General features: G+C 41.1%; 4 protein-coding genes across 10 annotated transcripts in view; all 4 read left to right on the top strand.

Annotated features, from left to right (window-relative positions):
* LOC129177785 (sesquipedalian-1-like) overlaps positions 1-1,626 on the top strand; it is a 7,782-nt gene extending 6,156 nt beyond the window's left edge. For all 5 annotated transcript variants that reach the window (XM_054769253.1, XM_054769254.1, XM_054769252.1 and 2 more), the window contains one exon: positions 1-1,626. This exon is cut by the window's left edge and continues 220 nt beyond it. In XM_054769253.1, the coding sequence (XP_054625228.1) occupies positions 1-199 (199 nt within the window). In that variant the 3' untranslated portion in view covers positions 200-1,626.
* Positions 1,627-2,691: 1,065 nt separating this feature from the next.
* Positions 2,692-6,035, top strand: mylpfb (myosin light chain, phosphorylatable, fast skeletal muscle b). The gene is made up of 6 exons (XM_054766947.1): positions 2,692-2,750; positions 2,874-2,972; positions 4,057-4,237; positions 4,418-4,496; positions 5,073-5,121; positions 5,212-6,035. The coding sequence occupies exons 1-6, from the start codon at positions 2,748-2,750 to the stop codon at positions 5,311-5,313; spliced, it is 513 nt and encodes a 170-aa protein (XP_054622922.1). The 5' UTR covers positions 2,692-2,747; the 3' UTR covers positions 5,314-6,035.
* Positions 6,036-8,290: 2,255 nt separating this feature from the next.
* Positions 8,291-13,672, top strand: pgap3 (post-GPI attachment to proteins phospholipase 3). 2 transcript variants are annotated; one of them, XM_054767030.1, is made up of 8 exons: positions 8,291-8,706; positions 10,791-10,888; positions 10,990-11,142; positions 11,219-11,281; positions 11,457-11,518; positions 11,791-11,927; positions 12,041-12,245; positions 12,329-13,672. In XM_054767030.1, the coding sequence occupies exons 1-8, from the start codon at positions 8,478-8,480 to the stop codon at positions 12,390-12,392; spliced, it is 1,011 nt and encodes a 336-aa protein (XP_054623005.1). In that variant the 5' UTR covers positions 8,291-8,477; the 3' UTR covers positions 12,393-13,672. The 2 variants fall into 2 exon arrangements, with proteins under 2 accessions (XP_054623005.1, XP_054623006.1); XM_054767031.1 differs by lacking the exons at positions 11,457-11,518; positions 12,329-13,672 and having other exon boundaries at positions 12,041-12,188.
* Positions 13,673-16,813: 3,141 nt separating this feature from the next.
* erbb2 (erb-b2 receptor tyrosine kinase 2) overlaps positions 16,814-20,000 on the top strand; it is a 21,948-nt gene continuing 18,761 nt past the window's right edge. The window contains exon 1 of one of the 2 annotated variants that reach the window (XM_054767679.1): positions 16,814-17,069. In XM_054767679.1, coding sequence (XP_054623654.1) covers positions 16,997-17,069 — 73 coding nt within the window. In that variant the 5' untranslated portion in view covers positions 16,814-16,996. The remainder of the gene's footprint in view (positions 17,070-20,000) is intronic. The other variant, XM_054767678.1, reaches the window with a different exon arrangement.

Raw genomic sequence — 20,000 nt, 5'->3', positions numbered from 1 at the left:
GAGGACAGCAAACGTGACGCCTATCGACGGCCCTGCTCCGCCAGTTGGGGAGTGGTCAGTGGGGTGTTCAGGGACAAAGGAGGATTTTAGCAAACTGCACGAAGACTTTGGAAAGGAAATAAAGGATCTTATTGCTGACTGGTCAAAAAGTGTACAAATCGACAGAGTCGCCCTCAAAGAAAACTTGATAGACCTCTGAGCAAACGTGTCCAAAACATTTTTCTAAACCTCATTTCAATATCAGTAAATGTAATTCTGTAATTTAATAACTGTACCTTCAGACAAGCATGTTTTATTATGTTTTTATTTACCAGTGGTTCTCAATTATTTTCTGTCATGCCCCAACTGGGGGACAGAAATATCCCCCCCAATTTGAAATACTACTGATATCTGAAAAGTGATATCTATTTATTTATCTGTACTGTACAGACTGAACTCGAGACTGAAACCACCAAAACGCAACAAAATGGAGAGTAGTGAAGCATACAAGCATATTCAAGAATATGACAACTTCAGACATGTTTGCAGGTCTGCACTAATATTGAAAGTCCTCCCCCTGACCGTTCACCACGCCTCCCCCAGCGGGGTCCGCCCCACTGTTTGAGAAGCACTGGTATATACATATAAACACATACAGTACCTTGGACATATTTTCAGGTAAAGTGATTTTTTTAGATATGTATATTTAATTATTTTTTTTTACTAAAATACCAAAAATCAGTCATGCCCATTTGCAATTCATGCACGTCCAATGTCATAAATGTATACTCCAGATCAGGGCTTTTTCAACTGACGGCACAGGAATGACATCAGACCAGCCCGCAACTTTAATTCAAAACTTAAGCGTGGTGAACATTTTTGCAACAAATTCCTAAAAACAGCTGAGCACTCTTAGCATATTGAGGATCTTTGACTGTTTCATGTTTTGCAGTATGTCCCAAAAAAACGCACACAATGTAGCCTGGTTGACGTACGCTTTTTGGCTGGAGGTTCTTAAAAATCGCAATATGGTGCTGTCATAGAAGGTCTTTGACTAGCATTTTTGGTAGTAGGTTCTTAAAAACAGCAGAGTGCTCCTGTCATGTACAGAGTCTTTGACTAGTGTGTTTTACAGTAGGTCTTTAAAACAGCAGAGTGCTCCTGTCATACAGAGGAATGGAAGACTTGCATTTTTTCTATAGATCCTTAAAAACAGGAATCTTAATAACTTAAGAATACAATAAAAGTGAATATTTTTTTAAATAACATATTATTCAAGTGTTTTGTCACTTTCCTGTGCCATTTCCAGTCACAACGCACACGTTCATGAGATGAAAATTTACTTTTACTAAAAATGTAATAATTTTGGGCTTGTTTGTTTGATGTATGCTGCCACAGACTCCTGTCCTGCAGTAAAGCCTATTAAAGATTTGTAGTCCACGCAATCTACAAACATGGCCTCTGAATTAATTGTCCTACTGACATAAACTTCCTGATATTGGAACACTTGAAATGACTTTTAGTAACATTTAGGTATCAATGTTGAAATGTTTTCTGAATTGAAGCAGGAATACAAAAATGGCCTTGAGCTGTAATTTTAGCACTTGCAGTAGTGCGATTGTATGTGTTAAACATGAGTTCAATGCAGCTTAGTAGTTTGAAAAGGGACTGTCAGGGCAAAGCAAGGCAACAAGAAAGAATTTTAGAAGTAAGCTAAAATGGCAGAGAAAGAGAATGGCGACGGCAGGGGGCGGCGACGGCTATTTCGGTCAGTTCAGCTGTCTTGTTTTTATGGTCTTTCTGTCTCGCTCTCTTTTCACCTTCACCATGCCCTCCTCATGGTGACCTTCTTTAATGAAGCCTTCAGTAGGCGCTTGCGACCATTTAAAGTAAACCAAAGAAGACCCCAAAGCAATTACAGTTAAAAAGAATGCACTTTGATCCAATTAGAAGTAGAGGACATATTCCAATGTCCTATCAGTTCACCCCAGACTGTCGATACATGCCTAAGCTGGACATTGACATGACTGATGGCAGCCAATGGCGCTCATATATGGAGTTAAGTGGGTGGGCCTCTTTCTTGCTGTTGGAAAGCAACTATAACGGGCACGGGCTTAAGCAACCCAAATTAGTGCAACTGCAAACAAAAAAAGCACTCATTGAGATAATAAAGCGCTTTATTGACATACGATCTGCTTCCTTAGTAAGTGAATGTATTAAATGCATCCGCCTGCTTCAGTGTCATGTTTACATTTCTCACTCATATCACAGACCTTGTAGTCGCGTGTCATGTCTTGGCATGGAACCAAAGTCCATCAGCCAACTGTTTTCAAGTTTCACCGCTGTTTATAAATCCTTCTACTCATCTCTCCCAGTGGGCACAACTGTACCCACTGAGACAGGTGATGAGTGGCTGGTATATGCCACTTAAGATGCAGTGCTATCAATCGCTTTGAAACGATCATAACCAGCCTATTTGGCCATATTAGTCCGCACACATTGGCACTGAATTCACCTCATTCCAAGAATCCTCATGCCTATTTTGGAGAGGCGGTAAGGTGATACGGCCCCCCGCAACCTCCTTGCACCGCCCCTTTTTCTCTTACTTTCCCCTTAGCTGTTTTCCTGCCAAACCTGATGCCGGGGCTAAAGTTAGCCCCCTGCGGACCAGTATATAAGGCCCCTAGGGTCCATTGCGTACATGTCAGTCACATCGGCTTGGCGTAGGCTTCTCTTCTTGACCAACAACAACCCAACAAACTTGAGAGATGGTGAGTCCTTTTGGTGGGTTCCTCAGAGCGTTGGCATGAAAGCATCACCGTCAGAAGACTTTGTCATGTATTGAACCAAAAAACATCCACTCGTAACAATATGTGCTTTCCTTTCCATCCCAGGCACCCAAGAAGGCCAAGAGGAGGCAGCAGCAGGGCGAGGGTGGATCCTCCAACGTGTTCTCCATGTTTGAGCAGAGCCAGATCCAGGAGTACAAGGAGGTAACCTTTACTTCATTTTTTTCAGAACTGATGACTCTGGGTTCTAATGGGGTCAGTTGCATGACATCAGTGGGTGACCCAACTGGAATGTTGCTCAACAGCTGATGGGATTAGCGATCAATAGAAGCAGGAACACTCACATTTAGAAGTTTGGATAACTAACAAGGATGCATCAAAGCTCCAGTAGGTAGAACAAATTAGGATACCCTGTGACTGTACTTGTTATTGTAATCCAACTATTCTACTTGTGAACAGCTACACATAAAAGGGTGAAAGTTTGACAAAACATGCATCCCTACGGTGTGGTCCGTGCTATTGTTTTTCTGACAAATGCACCACATGGTGGTGCTGTTATTAAACCCCATAAGTCGGATTGACTGGAAATTTCTCACACAGCTCAATGCGCTCTAGACTGTAACTTTAAGGTGTTTAGCCGAATCGCCACAAAATTTCATACACACCTCCAGGGGACTGTCAAGCACGGGTGATATTTTAGTCCTCACATACTGTAGCTCAAGTTGCGCAAAGGTGATGGAACATAGCAGACAGAAGAAGAATAGTCACATAGGCCCAGTAGGAGGGGGTGGGACAGCTGTAATCAATACCCCCTAACTGAATGTAATGTAATGCAATGGGCTTGTCTGGCATTCCGAGACCGTTTTAACACCTCGGAAAGACAAGTGGCCGACCAGCTGCCAAGTCCCCGAAAGGTTTCCGACGCTATCTTTGGTTTCACTGCAAAGAAGTGCAACATTTTCAAATTTACACATGCCAATCATCACGTTATTCTGTTGTGTTATATCATTGGTTCTCAAACTGCAGTACAATGACCACCGATGGTACGCAGGCTCCATCTACCAGTACTAGTGCTAAGATATTACAGACATGTGAAATAATTGCACAAATACAGCTGCGTTAACCAAAAAAGTTAATAGAAATTTCCTGCAAGTACAAGCGGATCTAGCAAAAATGGTGGCGCTTGCAAAGAAAAAGTATTCCTGAAGTGGTACTTGGTGAAAAATGTTTCAGAAACATCGTTGTCTATCACGTGAGGACATGTATTGACCCGTCTAAACCCTGGCAGGCTTTCACAATCATCGACCAGAACAGAGATGGCATCATCAGCAAGGACGACTTGAGGGACGTGCTGGCCACCATGGGCCAACTGAACGTGAAGAATGAGGAGCTGGAGGCCATGGTGAAGGAGGCCAGCGGCCCCATCAACTTCACTGTCTTCCTCACCATGTTCGGCGAGAAGCTGAAGGGTGCGTTGAAAGTGCTTACTTAAACAGCTTACACTCAGTTAGACCAGGGGTTCCCAAACTCTATGAGGGTTGGGGCCCAGAAATGCTTGAGTGGTCATTAGTTTATGTACAGTATATGTTTACATTATGGCAATACATGATATATTTGTTGAATGTTTTTTTTATTTTGTTTTTATACAGGCGCTGATCCCGAGGATGTTATCGTGAGTGCTTTCAAGGTCCTGGACCCCGAGGCTACTGGCTCCATCAAGAAGGAATTGTAAGCTTGCTATTCCATATTGCACCATTTTTTTTTTAACAATTTTCTTCCAGCTTTGATGTTGGAATTTAGAGTTTAAAAGTCAGTAAAGGTCAACGGTGTTTTGTGTGTCTGTAGCATTAATGCTACTGAGTGTGTGTCTCCAAGAAGCGCTACTTTAAGCATTTTATTGTCCTTTTACGTATAGACTGTAACTCTGCACTTGTCCAACATAAAGGAGCCATATATCGCATGCAACAAGGTAACTTTAAAGTGGGACAGGATGACACAAACGTTAGCAACTTTAGGATAGTTATTTACACCTGAGCGCTAACTTTACACTCACATTTCATCATGCTAGGTTAGCCTGTTCGTTGAAGGAAAAATGATCAAACTTGCAGCTCCCACATTTGTAGCTGACAGTCAGTCAGTCAGCACAGATTTACTTTAGGATGTGTAGCGAAGACTGCTTTTTTACAATTTGCAGTTCTTGCACGTTTGGTGCTCGTAAACAGGTTCTAAGGGCACACATTACTGTTAGAATATCATTTTAAAAGTTCATTGTGCATAATGTTTATCGTACTTTCCCATTTCTAGCCTTGAGGAGCTCCTGACCACCCAGTGCGATCGGTTCACCGCTGAGGAGGTGAGCTTCATTTGTTGTTAGAACAACAAACACATTACAGTATGTTATCGGCACATCGATTGTAAGCCATCTCTTTGACGCACGCCCCAGATGACCAACCTGTGGGCTGCCTTCCCCCCTGATGTGGCTGGCAATGTGGACTACAAGAACATCTGCTACGTCATCACACACGGAGAGGACAAGGAAGAGTAAAACTTGCCTTTCTGCAAAGCTCCACCTTACTCGCCGCCCCCCAAGCAAACCACCATCTATTCTCTCCGACGCACACGCACCCACCTGGCCTGCTCGTTCCTCTCGCCAGCTAACTACGGGAAAAAGACTCCTTTACCGAGGACTTGAATGCTGTGGTGGTGTTTGTGTGTGAGTACCAACAGGGGAACATGATTATTTTCAAATAAAAAATAATCTTGTGACATTCAACGCTCTCTCTCCATCTCTGTCCCATGTCTCTTTGTCCCTTCACCTTTTCCCCTCCATTCTGTCCATGCGTGTTGAGGCCGGCAGTGCATGCATCATGCTTACAAAATGTCATGTATGCATATGCAGTCCAGTGTATACAGTGGCCTTTTAGAATGTATCTTGGGTGCTGTGATGCATGCAAAGTCGCTTACTTGAAACAAGTAAGCAGCCTGACCCCACTTGGTCTGTTAGCCTCAACCTTGCATAGAGTTCTTCATGAATTCCTCCTTATTCTTTGTAATGGAGAAGAGTGGGCACTATAATAGTCTGCCAACCCCTCTTTTACACAGTTAGGATTGCTAAAACTGCAGGGATTTAATGTATTTTTTGCAGCTTTAAATGTACAGGTACATGTAGGACAGAGATGGTGAAAGATGAGGAGGGTGATGGAAAGTAACTTTCTTCTCGCCCACTTGCTGCTGTTTCCCTCTTGTTGTTGTGACTGTTTCTCCACTGTAACAAAGAAAGAAGTACAAATAAAATCCACTATCTTTCGTACAATACTGTGTCCTTTGGTTTAAATTGGGGCGTGTGGCAGAGTCCCACTATGGAGCGTTGGCCACATCTGACTGCCATATGTATCATGAATAAATGGAGGTCAATTTCAAATAAGTAACAGTATCGTCGGATAAGACATGTACTTTACTGCAAATATATTTGAAACTATAAGTAACAGTATCGCTGTAAAAGACAAGTACTTTAATGCAAATATATTTGGAACTATAAGTAGCAGTATCGCCGTATAAGACAAGTACTTTAATGCAAATATATTTGGAACTATAAGTAGAAGTATCGCCATATAAGACAGGTACTTTAATGCAAATATACAGCATTTTAAACTGCTGTAACTGTGTTACATATCTTAAAAATGATAGAAATAGATGTTGGTGGTAGTCAATGAAGACAGTCAATGAAGAGGACAGTCTCTGTCTGCTACATTTACCAACTGTTTACTGTGCACAACCACCTAGTATCATATAATGCCGATCATAGTTATGTCACACGGGTCTTAAACAAGTCTTAATGACCATTATAATTTGTATAGGGGTTTGAAAGACACACACTTTTAGCATCACAATTGTCAGAGGAATTGTCGTACTCTTTGATGAATGCACATACAGTCATGTGACACTTATTTTAAACAATATATAGGACAAATTGGACAGAACACCCAACTCTACCTCTCTAGAACACCAAATTTGATCCTCCGTCCCTCCTCCCTCACCACCTGCTTAAGTGAAATCAAATCCTGGCTCACCTCAAATTTCCTCAAACTCATCTGTGAAAATACAGAAAGCCTGTTTGGTTTTAAATCTACACTATCCAAAGTTGACAGTTTCTACCTCAACATCGACAACACCACAGTCTCCCCCTCCCTCCAGGCTAAGAGGCTGGGTGTCAACCTCGATAGCTTGCTGTCATTCCAATCCCACATCAATAACATTACCCGCTCTGCATGGTCCAGAATTCAGCCATCACCCCCATCCTGCAGCACCTCCATGGGCTAGCCGTCACATCTGAAATTCAATTAAAATTCCTTCTGTTTACATTCAAGGCCATCCAAAAAAGTTTAAAGGTTTGCAGAGCTTTCAGCTGCTCTGCTCCCAAACTTTGGAACTCTCTCCCACCGGACATCCACAACATGAGATTCCCTTCCTCTTTGCAAATCCACACCCAAACCCCACTTATTCAGGACATCTTACTTTCTCAAAGTTACCATGACATTTTTATTTTATTTCATTTATTTTTTACATTTTGTGTGTGTTGTTTTTATGTGTCTTTGTACAGTGTCCTTGGGTTCCTTGAAAAACGCTTACAGATAAAATGCATTATTATTATGAACATTTGTGAAAGACTTAATAAAAAAATACTTGTCTCCCCATAACTTTACCCCACCCTGTCCCGGTGAAGGTGAGCAACAGTGTTCAACGACGTGACACTTAGTATCATTGCAGGGAGTCTGTGGGAAAAAGAACAAATATTTTTGTCATGACGGAAATTCAAACACACATTATTTTTCCACATAATGAATCCATTTGAACGTTGTTTTCTTGTTGGGCTGCTGCTGACTCATATGTTGTTAAATCTGGTAAATGGGGTAGGGACAACTGATTTAATAATGCATGCTAAACATTAAAAACGAGTGAGATGAAGGCTAATACCCTGTTAGCTCATTTCGTTGTGGACATTAAGCTAACAGGTTAATTTCCAGGACACAGACTGGCTCGGCTACAAAAAACGGGTCTCGCATTGAATTGCGCAAACTTTTCCCCCCTTTTATGGCGCGCCTCTGTACACACAAATATCTGAAATATGATTTAACAGTAATATGAAGTATATGCAGTAGAAGTAACGCTCTTTTAAAGGTAAGATTTTACATTTGTTTAAATTTAGTTTTAGTACTGACACGTCACTGCTAAGTAGGCGCTTTCAAGTGAACGCTGTCCAGTACTGGGTCATGTGACGTTATCAGGAAGTAAACAATCACCAGGAACAAAACCCACAGCCTCTTCAAAATAAAACAATCGCGTTGCTGTTTAGCAATCAAATATATCACTATGGAAACGACAATTCGTTTTTTGTACATATACATATGTAAATTGCTGACTTAAGATTAAAATATATTGCTTTAGTAATAAAAAACAAGGACAATAGCATACAGAATAAATTTATTTTGGAATGTTTATTCAGAAGTCAGGGTTGTGCATAATATTTGACCACCATCAAAAGAGAAAGGGACAACTGGGTATCCAGTACTGTAAGAGACTATTATCACTCACATCCCAGATCTCGAAGACAAATGGCTGTTTGGTGATGTGGACCGTTGGCCACGGACTCCCTCCATATCGCTGTAGCCTGGCCGTGCCTTCGTGAGTCCTGACGGGCCGAGCCCCACCATGGCCTCGCCGTCACCCCCCAGCACATCTGTCAGACCGTCCGCTGTGGCGCCAGTGGCGGTGGTCGTCGTCGTGCTCCTGCTGATGTCGGCGACCACTGTGCATTCCTCCCAGGGCGACAAAGAGCCGGTGTACCGAGACTGCGTGAAGCAGTGTGTCCAAACCAACTGCACCGGAGCTCGGCTACGGTGGTACCAGACAGCCCAGCCGCAGTATATGGCGCTGACAGGTGAGATGCATTTGTTGTTAGCGGTTGTGTTTACTTTCCAACACTTGCTAAATTAGCATTTGCTCAACAAACTGCTCTCCTTGTTTCGAAATCAGTGTTTAGTTTCTCACGGGAATGACAAAGAATTGTGAAGCCAGACAGATGTATATAAAATATACAAACAAACAGCTAGTTTCCTTCATCATGACCAGAAACTAGTCTTTATTAGCGGCTAAAGCCATTAATGATTACTAGCACCCCCTTGTGTCACTGGAACACGTTGGAAACCGGTTTCACTTGCATTTCAAGTTGTATCGATAGTGTCACTCAGTCACTCTGCTTTCATCACCTACAAAGTATTGTGGCTTCTAAATCAAAATGTTGGTGAAAGGAGAGGATAAAAAGTGGGCCTTGACTGAGTTATTGTTCATGTTGGGGTGTCCAAAGTCCGGCCAGAGGCCATTTGTGGCCCACAGATAGCTTTTTATCAGTATGTGGAATATTCTGCACATTATGAGGAAATGTTATTGCAACAACTATTTTCTTTTCCACACAAAGCTGAAATGTAGGCAGATTTTTCTTTAGTGTTTGCCTCTCTTCACCTACAAAGGTTTGGTTTTAGCGTTTGTTATTTTAATTGGCCCTTGGATCTGTCTCTTTTTCTCTATTTTGCCCAATGTGCAAAAAGTTAGGTGTAATGCTTAATGTGACTTACTAGCGAGTTAGGTTGAAAGGTGGGCAATGCTACCAATTGTGGTATCGATCCGATACCAAGTAAATACAGGGGAGGTATTGCAGATACGAATACCGATACTATTTACTTGGACATTCAACATAATTGAATGATTTTGTGATTCTTTTTTCAATTTGTTCATTATGATTATAATCACAATAAAACACGGGACAAAAATGTTAGGCAAAAAAATATATATTTGTGTCAACACACTTATGTATTTGTGAACAATTTAACAATGTTTAATACAATAATGCAAGACAATTTAACAACATCAACAAAATAATAAAAGTATTCACTTATTTGTTTTTATTACATACAATTGTTTGAGCAAAATAAGAAACAAACAAAAATCAGCTATTGTCTATTATTGAAATTCTTTGGTATTATAAATCAGATAAAATATGATTTGCTTTTTCCCCATGTATGTGTCATGTAAAGAACAAAACTGCCAATAAAACTGGATGGGCCCATAATATACTATTTTTCAACTATTTTAAATACTATCAGAGGTCCCACATTGATGTATTGGAAGTGTGTTGCGCAAAATCTAACCTCGATGCTGGAATTTAGACAGTTTAAAAGTGATTTTAGTGACTATTAAGGACACGCCGTTTTATGTGTCTGTAGTATTAATCCTTATGAGCAGTTTGTTCACACCTGTCTCTGACCGATTGAGTTTTTCAAAGAAGCGTAATTTTGCACTTATTTTTTACATAAACAGTACCCTGTCCAACACAATAGATGCCATAGTATATCAGATATAGCAATGTAACATTAAGGAGTGGGACAGGAGGACACAAACATTAGCAACACTAGCATAGCTATGTGAGCTACACCGCAAACATTAGTTTACATTTTTTAGTTTATTATTTATTGACAGAGACAATGTGCAAACACACTAACCTTTACAAAAAGAAGAGATGTTTTACACCAGATTTAGCTACAACTACTTTCCATGTGCAGTCCCTGGACAGGTATCAATCAATATCAATACAATCAATAAAATACACTCAACATCCATACAGTATATCCAACCATTTTCTTGACATGCTTTTTAAATCCAAATGTTGGGTCTACAATAACACCAAGGTATTTGAATTCCTCCACAATTTGAACTTTTTGGTCTTTTACAAAAACATGTGCTACGGACTTTAGTTTCCCAGTTTTGGTAAAATACACTTCAACAGTTCAGTGTTAGACAGGATGACACTCACACTGTACAGTAGCAAATAAGTGAGGGAGATGATAGATTTGGTGCTCATAAACAGACTCTAGGGACACACGTGATTGCTGTAACGTCTTGAAAGTATATCTGTCATAATAGGGGACATTTAAATGCTATATTCTGCCCTAAATCCTTGTCTTTTAGGTTGGACTTGTCGTGACGACTGTCGCTATGAGTGCATGTGGACCACAGTGGGTCTTTACCAGGCGGGGGGGTACAGAGTCCCACAGTTCCATGGCAAGGTTCAAAATCTGTATTATTATCATAAAGTCATATACTGTATCTTCATGACAAGAAGGAGTCCTTACAAAGACAATAATGAAACATCTATTTCTCTTCTTAGTGGCCATTTGCGCGCTTTCTGTGCTTCGAGGAGCCGGCGTCCGCCCTCGCCTCTCTACTCAACGGCCTGGCCTGCCTTCTCATGCTGCTGCGCTACAGGAGCACCGTGCCACGACAAAGCCCCATGTTCCACACCATCAACGCCTTCTCTCTGGTCTGGCTACTCCTCCCAGGTCCTCTATAATACCATAATAATAAAACACTGCTTATTTCAATGTGTATTTTTGCAGGTGTCCCTCAACGCCTGGTTCTGGTCCACAGTGTTCCACACACGGGACACCTTCCTCACTGAGGTAAAGTGTCACTCATCCTGGTATGGTTTCATTAAATGTTTGCATGCTGAGAGAGGTGTTCTGCTGTTTAATTCACTTAGGAGCTTAGCTAATGAGTGAGGTCCTAATGCTAATTAATGATAAGCTTTCCAGCAGTGGAGCGTCGATCTTGATCTTGCTTTGTGTTCTCTTGTAGAAAATGGATTATTTCTGTGCTACAGCAGTAATTCTCTACTCCATTTATTTATGCTGTGTCAGGTAATTATTAAATTAACCTAAACTTGTGTGTGCACATACATGATTTGATTTTATTTAATTAATGCAAATTAAATTAATATTTTATTTAAATATGTATTTTTATTTAAACTTTGTTTAAATGTTGTTTTATGCTAACATTTAGTTTGAACTACACTACATTTAATTTAATGTAATCATTAAGTTTTTGTTGCTATTTTGTTTTGTTAATATATAGCTTCATAATTATTGGTTAGATTATGTATGCCTTTTTCCCGCTTGCATGTCTTTGCCAGAACGTTGGGTCTGAGGCACCCGGGGGTGTCCAGCATCGTGGGAGTGCTGCTTATCTTGGCCTTCACGTCGCACGTCTCCTACTTGACGTTCGTCACTTTCGACTATGGCTACAACATGGCTGCTAACGCCACCATCGGTATGACATGTGCTGAAAATGCCTACTATTTGTGTAGTATTGCACTTATAAAGTATAGAAGTGATATCAAGAAGGATGTAAAAGACGCTTTATTACGTATTTTGTATTGAAAGGCATGGTGAACCTCCTGTGGTGGCTGTGCTGGTGCTGGAGGAACAGGCGCACGTTGCCCTACTGGTGGAAGTGTGGCCGGGTGGTGCTGCTGCTTCACGGTCTGGCACTGCTGGAGCTCCTCGACTTCCCCCCGCTGCTCTGGGTCCTGGATGCACATGCAGTTTGGCACTTGAGCACCATCCCTGTGCATTTCCTTTTCTACAGGTCCTCCTGTTTTTCTTCCTGCTTGGTTTTGTTTTTTTTCATAAACAACATTCTCAAACTGTCCTTCTTCATCCTCCCTTCAGTTTCCTGATAGACGACAGCCTCTACTTACTAAACACAGAGAAGCTGGGTGTCAAAGTCGAGTAGGAGCAGCTTTATGAGCACCATTGCACCTCTCCAAACATGGCAGCCGGACACTGACTTAGAAGTAGCTTCACCTCCCAGATGGCCTGCATGACACCTTCCACTTCCATCAGGCAGAAGTGTTTACATTTTTTTGTTTTATTTTGTGTATTTATTTTTTATATGAGTATGATTTACTGTACTTAACATTTGCCTTATCATTCATCCTAAGTGGAAAACAGCGTAAGAGAATTTTCAAGCTTTGAGCGTGAGCTACCAATATTTTTTACTTTGCACGAATGCAATCTCTGCTGGCTGTCTATAGGTGACGACAAATCACCTCCAGCATGTGTCAGGGGACATGAGTGCCAAAAGTGGTGCCCTCAGTCCGGTGGATTGTTCTAGAAAGAGTGGAAGGTGGGGAGGGAGTTATGTTTGAAAGTTATTTTAGCTGACTGGGATATTTCTCTTCCACCCTTTATTTTGTGCCTCTGTTGCTGCCTCTTTGATTTTATTTTTGTCACTTGCTCCCTTGATATTTTTACATTTTTATGTGTTTTGAATTGGGTGGGATGTGCTTCACGGTCATTTTATTCACCTGGAATGCCTTTTAGTGTGAGAAAACAGAACAAGTGTTAAAAATGATGGTGTTTGAATGAGTATTTAGATAATAGCTTCATGACTTCTTTTGTCTGGATTTGATTTTGATTTGCTGCAGTATGGCAGACGCTTCATCCCCCATTTCTGCCTCATATGCTGCTTGTAAATGAGAACATTCCCCTCATGCTGTAGTCATAGCATGTATGTTGTCATCCCTCTCTGAGCCCCCTGCCTCATTTTACTTTTCCATATGTGCACTTTAGGGATGCTTGCATGTTTTTTGTTTGGAATCCATGCTCATGCCTTTGCAGGTCTGTTTGACAGTGCAGACAATGGCCACTACACTGTGTTGTTGTTTTTTTCTGTTTTGCACATCTAGATGGTTCCTAACCCTTCTATGTGTAAATGTACACTCGTGTGGCGGTTTTAATGTACACATACATCAAATGAATGCAGTTGTATACATCAGCCCTACAGTGGAGCCTTCCCACTTGAGTTTTTTTTCAACCCCTTTACAGTGAAGGTACACTTTACAACCTTAGGTCCCAACACAGCCCCACCCTTAAATGTGTCTTAAAAATGTGGGGGTTTTTTGGTTTTTTTTCCCTTTCACCACATCAAATTTCAACTTCAGATGAAGACAGAGAACTGTATTTCTTTAAAAACGTTTTTATGCCCTTTTTTGTAAAAAAAAAAAAACCAAACAAACAAAAACTTATTTTTTGGACAAAGTATACCATATTTTCCAAAATGGAGGTGCAAAGTTGAATATTTAGGATGAACTTATTACAGCATTGTGTTATCAATGTTTGATAAAAATGTTTTGAGCAAATTAGAGGTTGAGAAAAAACTTGTGATGGAGCTCTGCTGTCCCCTGGTGGTTGGGTGTTGCGTCATCGCACCTAAACCCATTTCGCTATAAAGGTAAAGGCTAGGTATTCATTGAAAAGGTATTTTAAAATGTCAGGTTTACTGTACTGTATGTAAAAATGTGAGAGCCAATGGGATTAAATCGGCCGTGCGGGTAAAGAGGGCAGACATACAAATCATGCAATTTTCATACAATTGCACTTAAAACGGATATCTTAGGAATCAAAACGGTCAAATAAGCAGAATGCGCACATTTGATACCCAAAAGGGCCTCAAATTGTCCTGAGGGGAACATGTGTGCCGTACCTAATAAATTGGCAAGCGAGTGTGTTTTGCCACAGTCCAGGGTGTACTCCACCTCTCGCCCAAAGTCAGCTGGGATAGGCTCCAGCATACCCCCTTAACCCTTATAAGGATAAGCGGCAAAGAAAATGCGTGGATGGATTTTGTATTTTGCCTTGTGAGTGTGAGACTGGGTAAATTTAACTTTGCAGACAACTGTGATGGGGGTGGAGGCAAGTCATAATAGACACATGTATAAAAACAATCCTTATTTGTGCTTTATGACTAAACTTTCCTCCACAGACAGAACATTTTTATAGGAAGAAGCTATTTAATTTATCAAAATTCAAAGGAAGCTCAATCATTTAATTGCTATGTTTTTATTTACATGCATGTTTTATTATGATTGCCCCGAAAATATATTGAATTGTCTTCACTTTGTTCATTTCTGTACATTCGACAGCTTCCCTGCTTATCTATTCCCCCCTAGCTGCCACCCTGTGCACTACCACCCCGCCACCACTGCCAAGCAATGCCCTTTTCCTCCACCTCACATATACAGGATTTCCTCCAAAAAAGATACAATTTTAAGGACTGAAAGAAATAAAATATTCTTTATTCATAAAAGATGGGGCTTACTTGTGTGATTTTTATCTATCTATTTATCTTTTATCTATGGTGTACTCATGTTAAATGTAAATAATACAGCTTTATATATTTTATTGTCTTAATTGAGCTTGTAAAAATATGAGTAAAATGCACAGTTTATAAAATAGTTAGTTGTTTCACCCTTTGGCCATCTAGGCACACTGCAATTTTGCAGCTAAATGCAGAGATGTGAGCTCCATATCTGCATGCAAGGAAGTGACTAGTTGTTCCCTGATAGATCTGTGTACTACAGTATATTGGACTTTAACCGTGGCTCCCTGGGGGTGGGGGAGACTACTAGGAGACTGGGATGAATGGACTTTATTCTTCCTCCTTCTACTCCTGATTTGTGACCATGGAGTGGAGAAAAGTGAAAGGAAAGAGTGGGTGGAGCATAAATTGCTTTGTGACTTCCCATCAGCTGTTCATTTGACGGATTTGGGAAGTTTAACCTGGGTTAAAGTGAGTATTAAGGGAACTGGTGTGATGTAAATACTGTATATATATGTATATGGTGTCATTTTGACGTTTTTTCCAATTTGCTTAATATATTTTTGCAGAATGTCAAACTAGCAGAAAAATGAAAATCATCTAAATCTGTTAAAAAAAAGTACTTCCAAGAAATGATTTGTTATTACTTTATAATAAAAATTATATCACCCATAACACTCTTTGCTTTGTGAGCAAATATAGAAGAACCATGTCAATAGCTCCATGTTTTGTTGCTAAACAAGTCCCCAATTAGAAATTTTAAATAACGTCATTTTTGACCTTGTTTAATGCATCTATAACAGGGACGTGTAAAGTTTGATCTGGGACCCATTTGCGGCCTGCAGCTTGTTTTTTATTGGCTTATTCAACCCACATTAGGGCCACATTAGCCTTTAGTGGTGAGCACAACAACCTTACAGTCTGGAGAACATGGTTCAAAACGCCATTGGATCGTCTCTGTGTGGAGTTTTTAGGTTCTCCCATGCTTGTGTGGGTTTTTGACAAGAGAAATAATCAGTGATGATCTTAGGATTCATCCATGGAGAACACCATAAGACAAAATTAAACAGTCGCACATTATACATACTGTACTACTCACAATTGGTGCACTGACATAAGATTTGTATTATCACCTTCTTTGAAAAATTAATTCAACCATTTACTTTGCACAGTTTGCAGGTTCTCCCTATATGCTTACGTGGGTTTTTTCCTCCCACGTTCCTGAAACATGCATGTTAGACTAATTCGAGACTTTTAATTGTCAATAGGTGTGAATGTAAGTATGAATGTTTTTTTGTCTATATGTGTCCTACTGTGGCCGCACGGTGGTCTAGTGGTTAGCATGTTGGCCACACAGTCACAGTCTGGAGATCGGGAAGACCTGGGTTTGTTTCGCCCTTTCTATGTGGAGTTTGCATGTTGTCCCCGTGCATGCATGGGTTTTCTCTGGGTACTCCGGTTTCCTCCCACATTCCAAAAACATGCATGTTAGGTTAATTGGAGACTCTAAATTGTCCATAGGTATGAATATGCGTGTGAATGGTTGTTTGTCTATATGTGCCCTGTGATTGGCTGGCGTGTGTCCAGGGTGTGCCGAAGTCAGCTGGGATAGGCTCCAGCATGCCCCCGCGACCCTCGTGAGGAGAAGCGGCATAGAAAATGGATGGATGGATGTGATTGTGATGTGATTGTCCTACTGTGATTGTTTTTCTATATGTGCTCTGTGATTGGCTGGCAACCAGTCCAGGGTGTACCAAAGTCAGCTTGGTGCACCAAGCTGTACCAAAAGTGTACCAAAGTCAGCTGGTATAGGCCCCAGCTGACTTGTGACCCAAATGAGAAAAAGCGGTATACAGTACAGATCTGTGAAAGATCACGTTACTCTAAAAGTCAATTTGTGGGGACATTTTAAGACCAATGACAAAACGCCAAACAAAACAGTGATCAAATGAAAAAAAATGGTGTATAAAGTTTATTGTGAAAAAAGTTAGACAAAGTAAGTTTCACATCAGGGCGGGCTGGCGCGAGCGGCCACTCCCCTAACAGGCCTTCACGGGAGCGCGCCCCCAAACGAGTCGGGTGCGAGCCTACACGCTTTACGACCAACAGAGAGGAAGTCGGAGATTGCGGGGAAAAATCACGAAACAACCCAGACGAGCCTCAACGTGTGACAGCAGCCACTCTTAACCGGGAAAGGTGAACGGAAGCCCACTTCGGAATATGGACTAGAGGCGCTGATGGAGGCGGTGAGAAGTTTGCTGTTGATCGGGGCCGTGCTGCTCGGAGTGACGGGCTCGCTGGCCAGAGAAGGTGGGTGACTTTAGCAGCCATTCTCGTCTTCAGAGCAGAGCTTCAAGACACTCCACTACTAAAAAAAAATACTAATTCCAGTGAATTCCTTAAGTCCAAAGTGGTGAATAATTAATAAATGGGACGTTCTTTTCCACGGGCTCCCCGAAAGTGTCTCGAAAAGACTGGTGACACGTTAATTAACCGGAAGAATCACACCTGTCGCCAACAAAAATTGCTTGCTTTTGTTGAAATTTGAGTCCAGTGTGTAAATACATACTGTATACGCACACACACAAACAACTTTGAGTAGTAGTAACAGAAGGTCAGGTAACAAATATGAGAACCTGCTTTGCAACTTTAGGCTGCCTGGCATGTGCAGGCGGTAAACTAACTAACTAGCTAGCTAGCTGACTGGCTGCGTGCGTAAACAACAACAACAACAACAACAACAACAACAACAACAACCAGTGCATTGTGCAGCAGAGGATCATGACGATGTCAATTATTCACTAGTGGTTTCAAAAGAGAGGACATTGTCTGATAGAGGGCCACTTGTCTCATACTTGCATGCCAGCCAGTGTGACGAGAACTGAGCGCGCAAACAATTGCATCATGTTTGCAAAATTCTTGTTTGGATGCTAATTAGATCATGAGTCGTTTCTGGGCATGTGTTGTACCTAATTGTGTGCATGATTCATAGCCCTTGCAAGTCAGAGGTTGTTCCTTTTGAGTGTTATCACTGCAGTATTACTGAAATGGCAGATATTTGATGCATTGATCTAATCTATCCATCCATACATTTTGGATGTATATGTGGTCATGGCTGAGCTTATCCCAAATGACTTTGGGCGAGAGGCAGGGTACACCCAGTGGACAGCTTGCTAGTCAATCGCAGGGCACATATGCAGTAGATAAACAGTCATTCACACTGACATTAACGCCTATGGACAAGTTAGTCTTCACTTAACCTGACATGCATGTTTATGTGAAGAAAACACACCCAAGCATATGTGAACGCCACACAGAAATGGTCCAACAGAGATTTGAACCATGGTGGTACTTGCAAAGCAAATTATTTTTGAAGTGAAAAGTTTGAGAACCATTGGTGTTGTTCATTTTTTAATGAAGGTGATAACTCAAATGTGTCAAATCTCATGTCAGTGCGCTAATTGTGAGTAGTGCTTTTAGTTAAACCTGATAAGTTATAATGCACAGCGATTGTTTAGTTTTGTCTTGCATGGTGTTACCCAGGGATCAATCCAAAGACCATCATTGTTTTGTTGATTGAATGAGTTTACTTGTCCAGATCACTTGCGGTTTTCCAGACTGTGAGGCTTATGTCCAAACCATGAGGCCACCATGTGGCCGCATTTGCTCTCTTGTATACTTTTAAGCCAGTGGGTGCAGATGCTTTTGGATTTGAGGCGACTGTTTAAAGATCAATACGACTAAAAGCACTTTTCATAGGGGTCAGTATGGCACATTCATACTTAAATCAATATCACTGATTCATCCTACCATGCCGCAGTTATTCACCAATTGGACAAAGGCTGTCTGTTTTCACAAAAATGAAAACAGCCAACCTGGTGAAATAGGCATCATTTTGAAAAAGAAGTATTGCACACATTGTGACACATCTAGGTAAACAAATCTGCATTGTTGGTGGGGAACAGGTTGGTGCACTTTAGTCGACCGTGTCAATCAATCCACAGCATCAGTTCAGTATGAGCACCGTCAAGAAGCTTTTATCACTTTGTGCTCGAAAGAATACGGAACATTACCTGCACAGTCCAATGAGATTAAATACAAGCGCTGCAGCACAGATGCTGCCTTTACAAAGATTGCAATGAAGTGTACTGTATGCATGGCTTTGGTGGCTTTATGCCCTTGTCCCACTCCAGTGCTCCCATTGAAGCGAATTCACTGTGAAATGATTAAGTTCTGCTGAAGTTGACCACAGTTTCAAGTTAACCCAGCCAGCCATGACTCACCAGTCTAGACGACATGTTAGTAATCTAACAGCTGAGGAAGGGGCCATGGCATTATCAGCCTTGGAGGAAACCATTTGGGAGCTTTTCAGCCTGCATTTCATTCTCTTTCGACAGCTTTGTAATGCTTAAAACTATATACTTTGAATTTTGGTCACACTATTTGAAACATCTTCCAGCACCATAAATGCTCTACTTCTAGCAGGGCTGTTTATTTGCCTAAAAAAAAAGGGGGTGGGGGTGGGGGTGGGGGGGGGGGGGGTGGGGGGGGAGAGAGACTTTTTAAACATCTAATAATGATTTTGAGTGCATGAGAAAGTGGAATGGAAAACATAGCTGTCTTTGACACATGGGTCATTTATTACCGAGTATTTTGCACGACACAGCAGCTAAAGAACCAATGTTGTAGTAGCGGTAAGCAAACTGTTTGTCAGCATTAATACCACTGATGAGTTCATTGTCAACAATAGCACAGCAAGTGTAACGCGCATGAGTTTCACACGGCTGAGTAGCGTGACTGACTGTCATTTTAAAGCACATGCAGTGGTAGCTATAAGCTGATGGATTCTGACGACTTAAGATACTTCAATGCAGAAACTGTTATCTTGAGAATTTTTATTTAAAACACTACTTCAGGAGGTTGCCTACAGCCACAGCTGTTGATATTTTTTGACCTGGTGCTAATTAGAGACTCTGGTGGTTATTTCAGTTTATAGACCACGCACCCGGTGACTATAGGAACATTTGTGGCTACTTGAATAGAGGTGTTAATTTGGCACCTTTGCTGTAAGCATGTCATTAAAGTACAAATGCATGGTTATAGGCGACCACTATGTGTCCCACCATGCATATGCAATATTAAAAGTGAGGGATGGGTTAGAAATAAATTAGTCAGTTTAACCGGTTCTCATGAGATCGTGCAGTTTTCCCTAAACTTTTGTCAGTTGTTTATTTTGTTCCA

Source organism: Dunckerocampus dactyliophorus, chromosome 2 (assembly GCF_027744805.1).
Source record: "Dunckerocampus dactyliophorus isolate RoL2022-P2 chromosome 2, RoL_Ddac_1.1, whole genome shotgun sequence".
NCBI classification, from domain to species: domain Eukaryota; kingdom Metazoa; phylum Chordata; class Actinopteri; order Syngnathiformes; family Syngnathidae; genus Dunckerocampus; species Dunckerocampus dactyliophorus.
Note: the sequence above shows the minus strand (reverse complement) of the source record. Positions and strands in the feature narration are given on the sequence as shown.

What these genes read in the sequence shown, in the direction of transcription:
- mylpfb (XM_054766947.1), top strand. An exon ending in AGATCCAGGAGTACAAGGAG is followed by an intron (nt 2,973 to 4,056) that starts GTAACCTTTACT and finishes AAACCCTGGCAG; the next exon opens with GCTTTCACAATCATCGACCA. An exon ending in ATCGGTTCACCGCTGAGGAG is followed by an intron (nt 5,122 to 5,211) that starts GTGAGCTTCATT and finishes CGCACGCCCCAG; the next exon opens with ATGACCAACCTGTGGGCTGC.
- pgap3 (XM_054767030.1), top strand. Translation starts at nt 8,478, where the DNA reads ATGGCCTCGCCGTCACCCCCCAGCACATCTGTCAGACCGTCCGCTGTG. An exon ending in GGGACACCTTCCTCACTGAG is followed by an intron (nt 11,282 to 11,456) that starts GTAAAGTGTCAC and finishes GTTCTCTTGTAG; the next exon opens with AAAATGGATTATTTCTGTGC. An exon ending in GGCTGCTAACGCCACCATCG is followed by an intron (nt 11,928 to 12,040) that starts GTATGACATGTG and finishes TTGTATTGAAAG; the next exon opens with GCATGGTGAACCTCCTGTGG.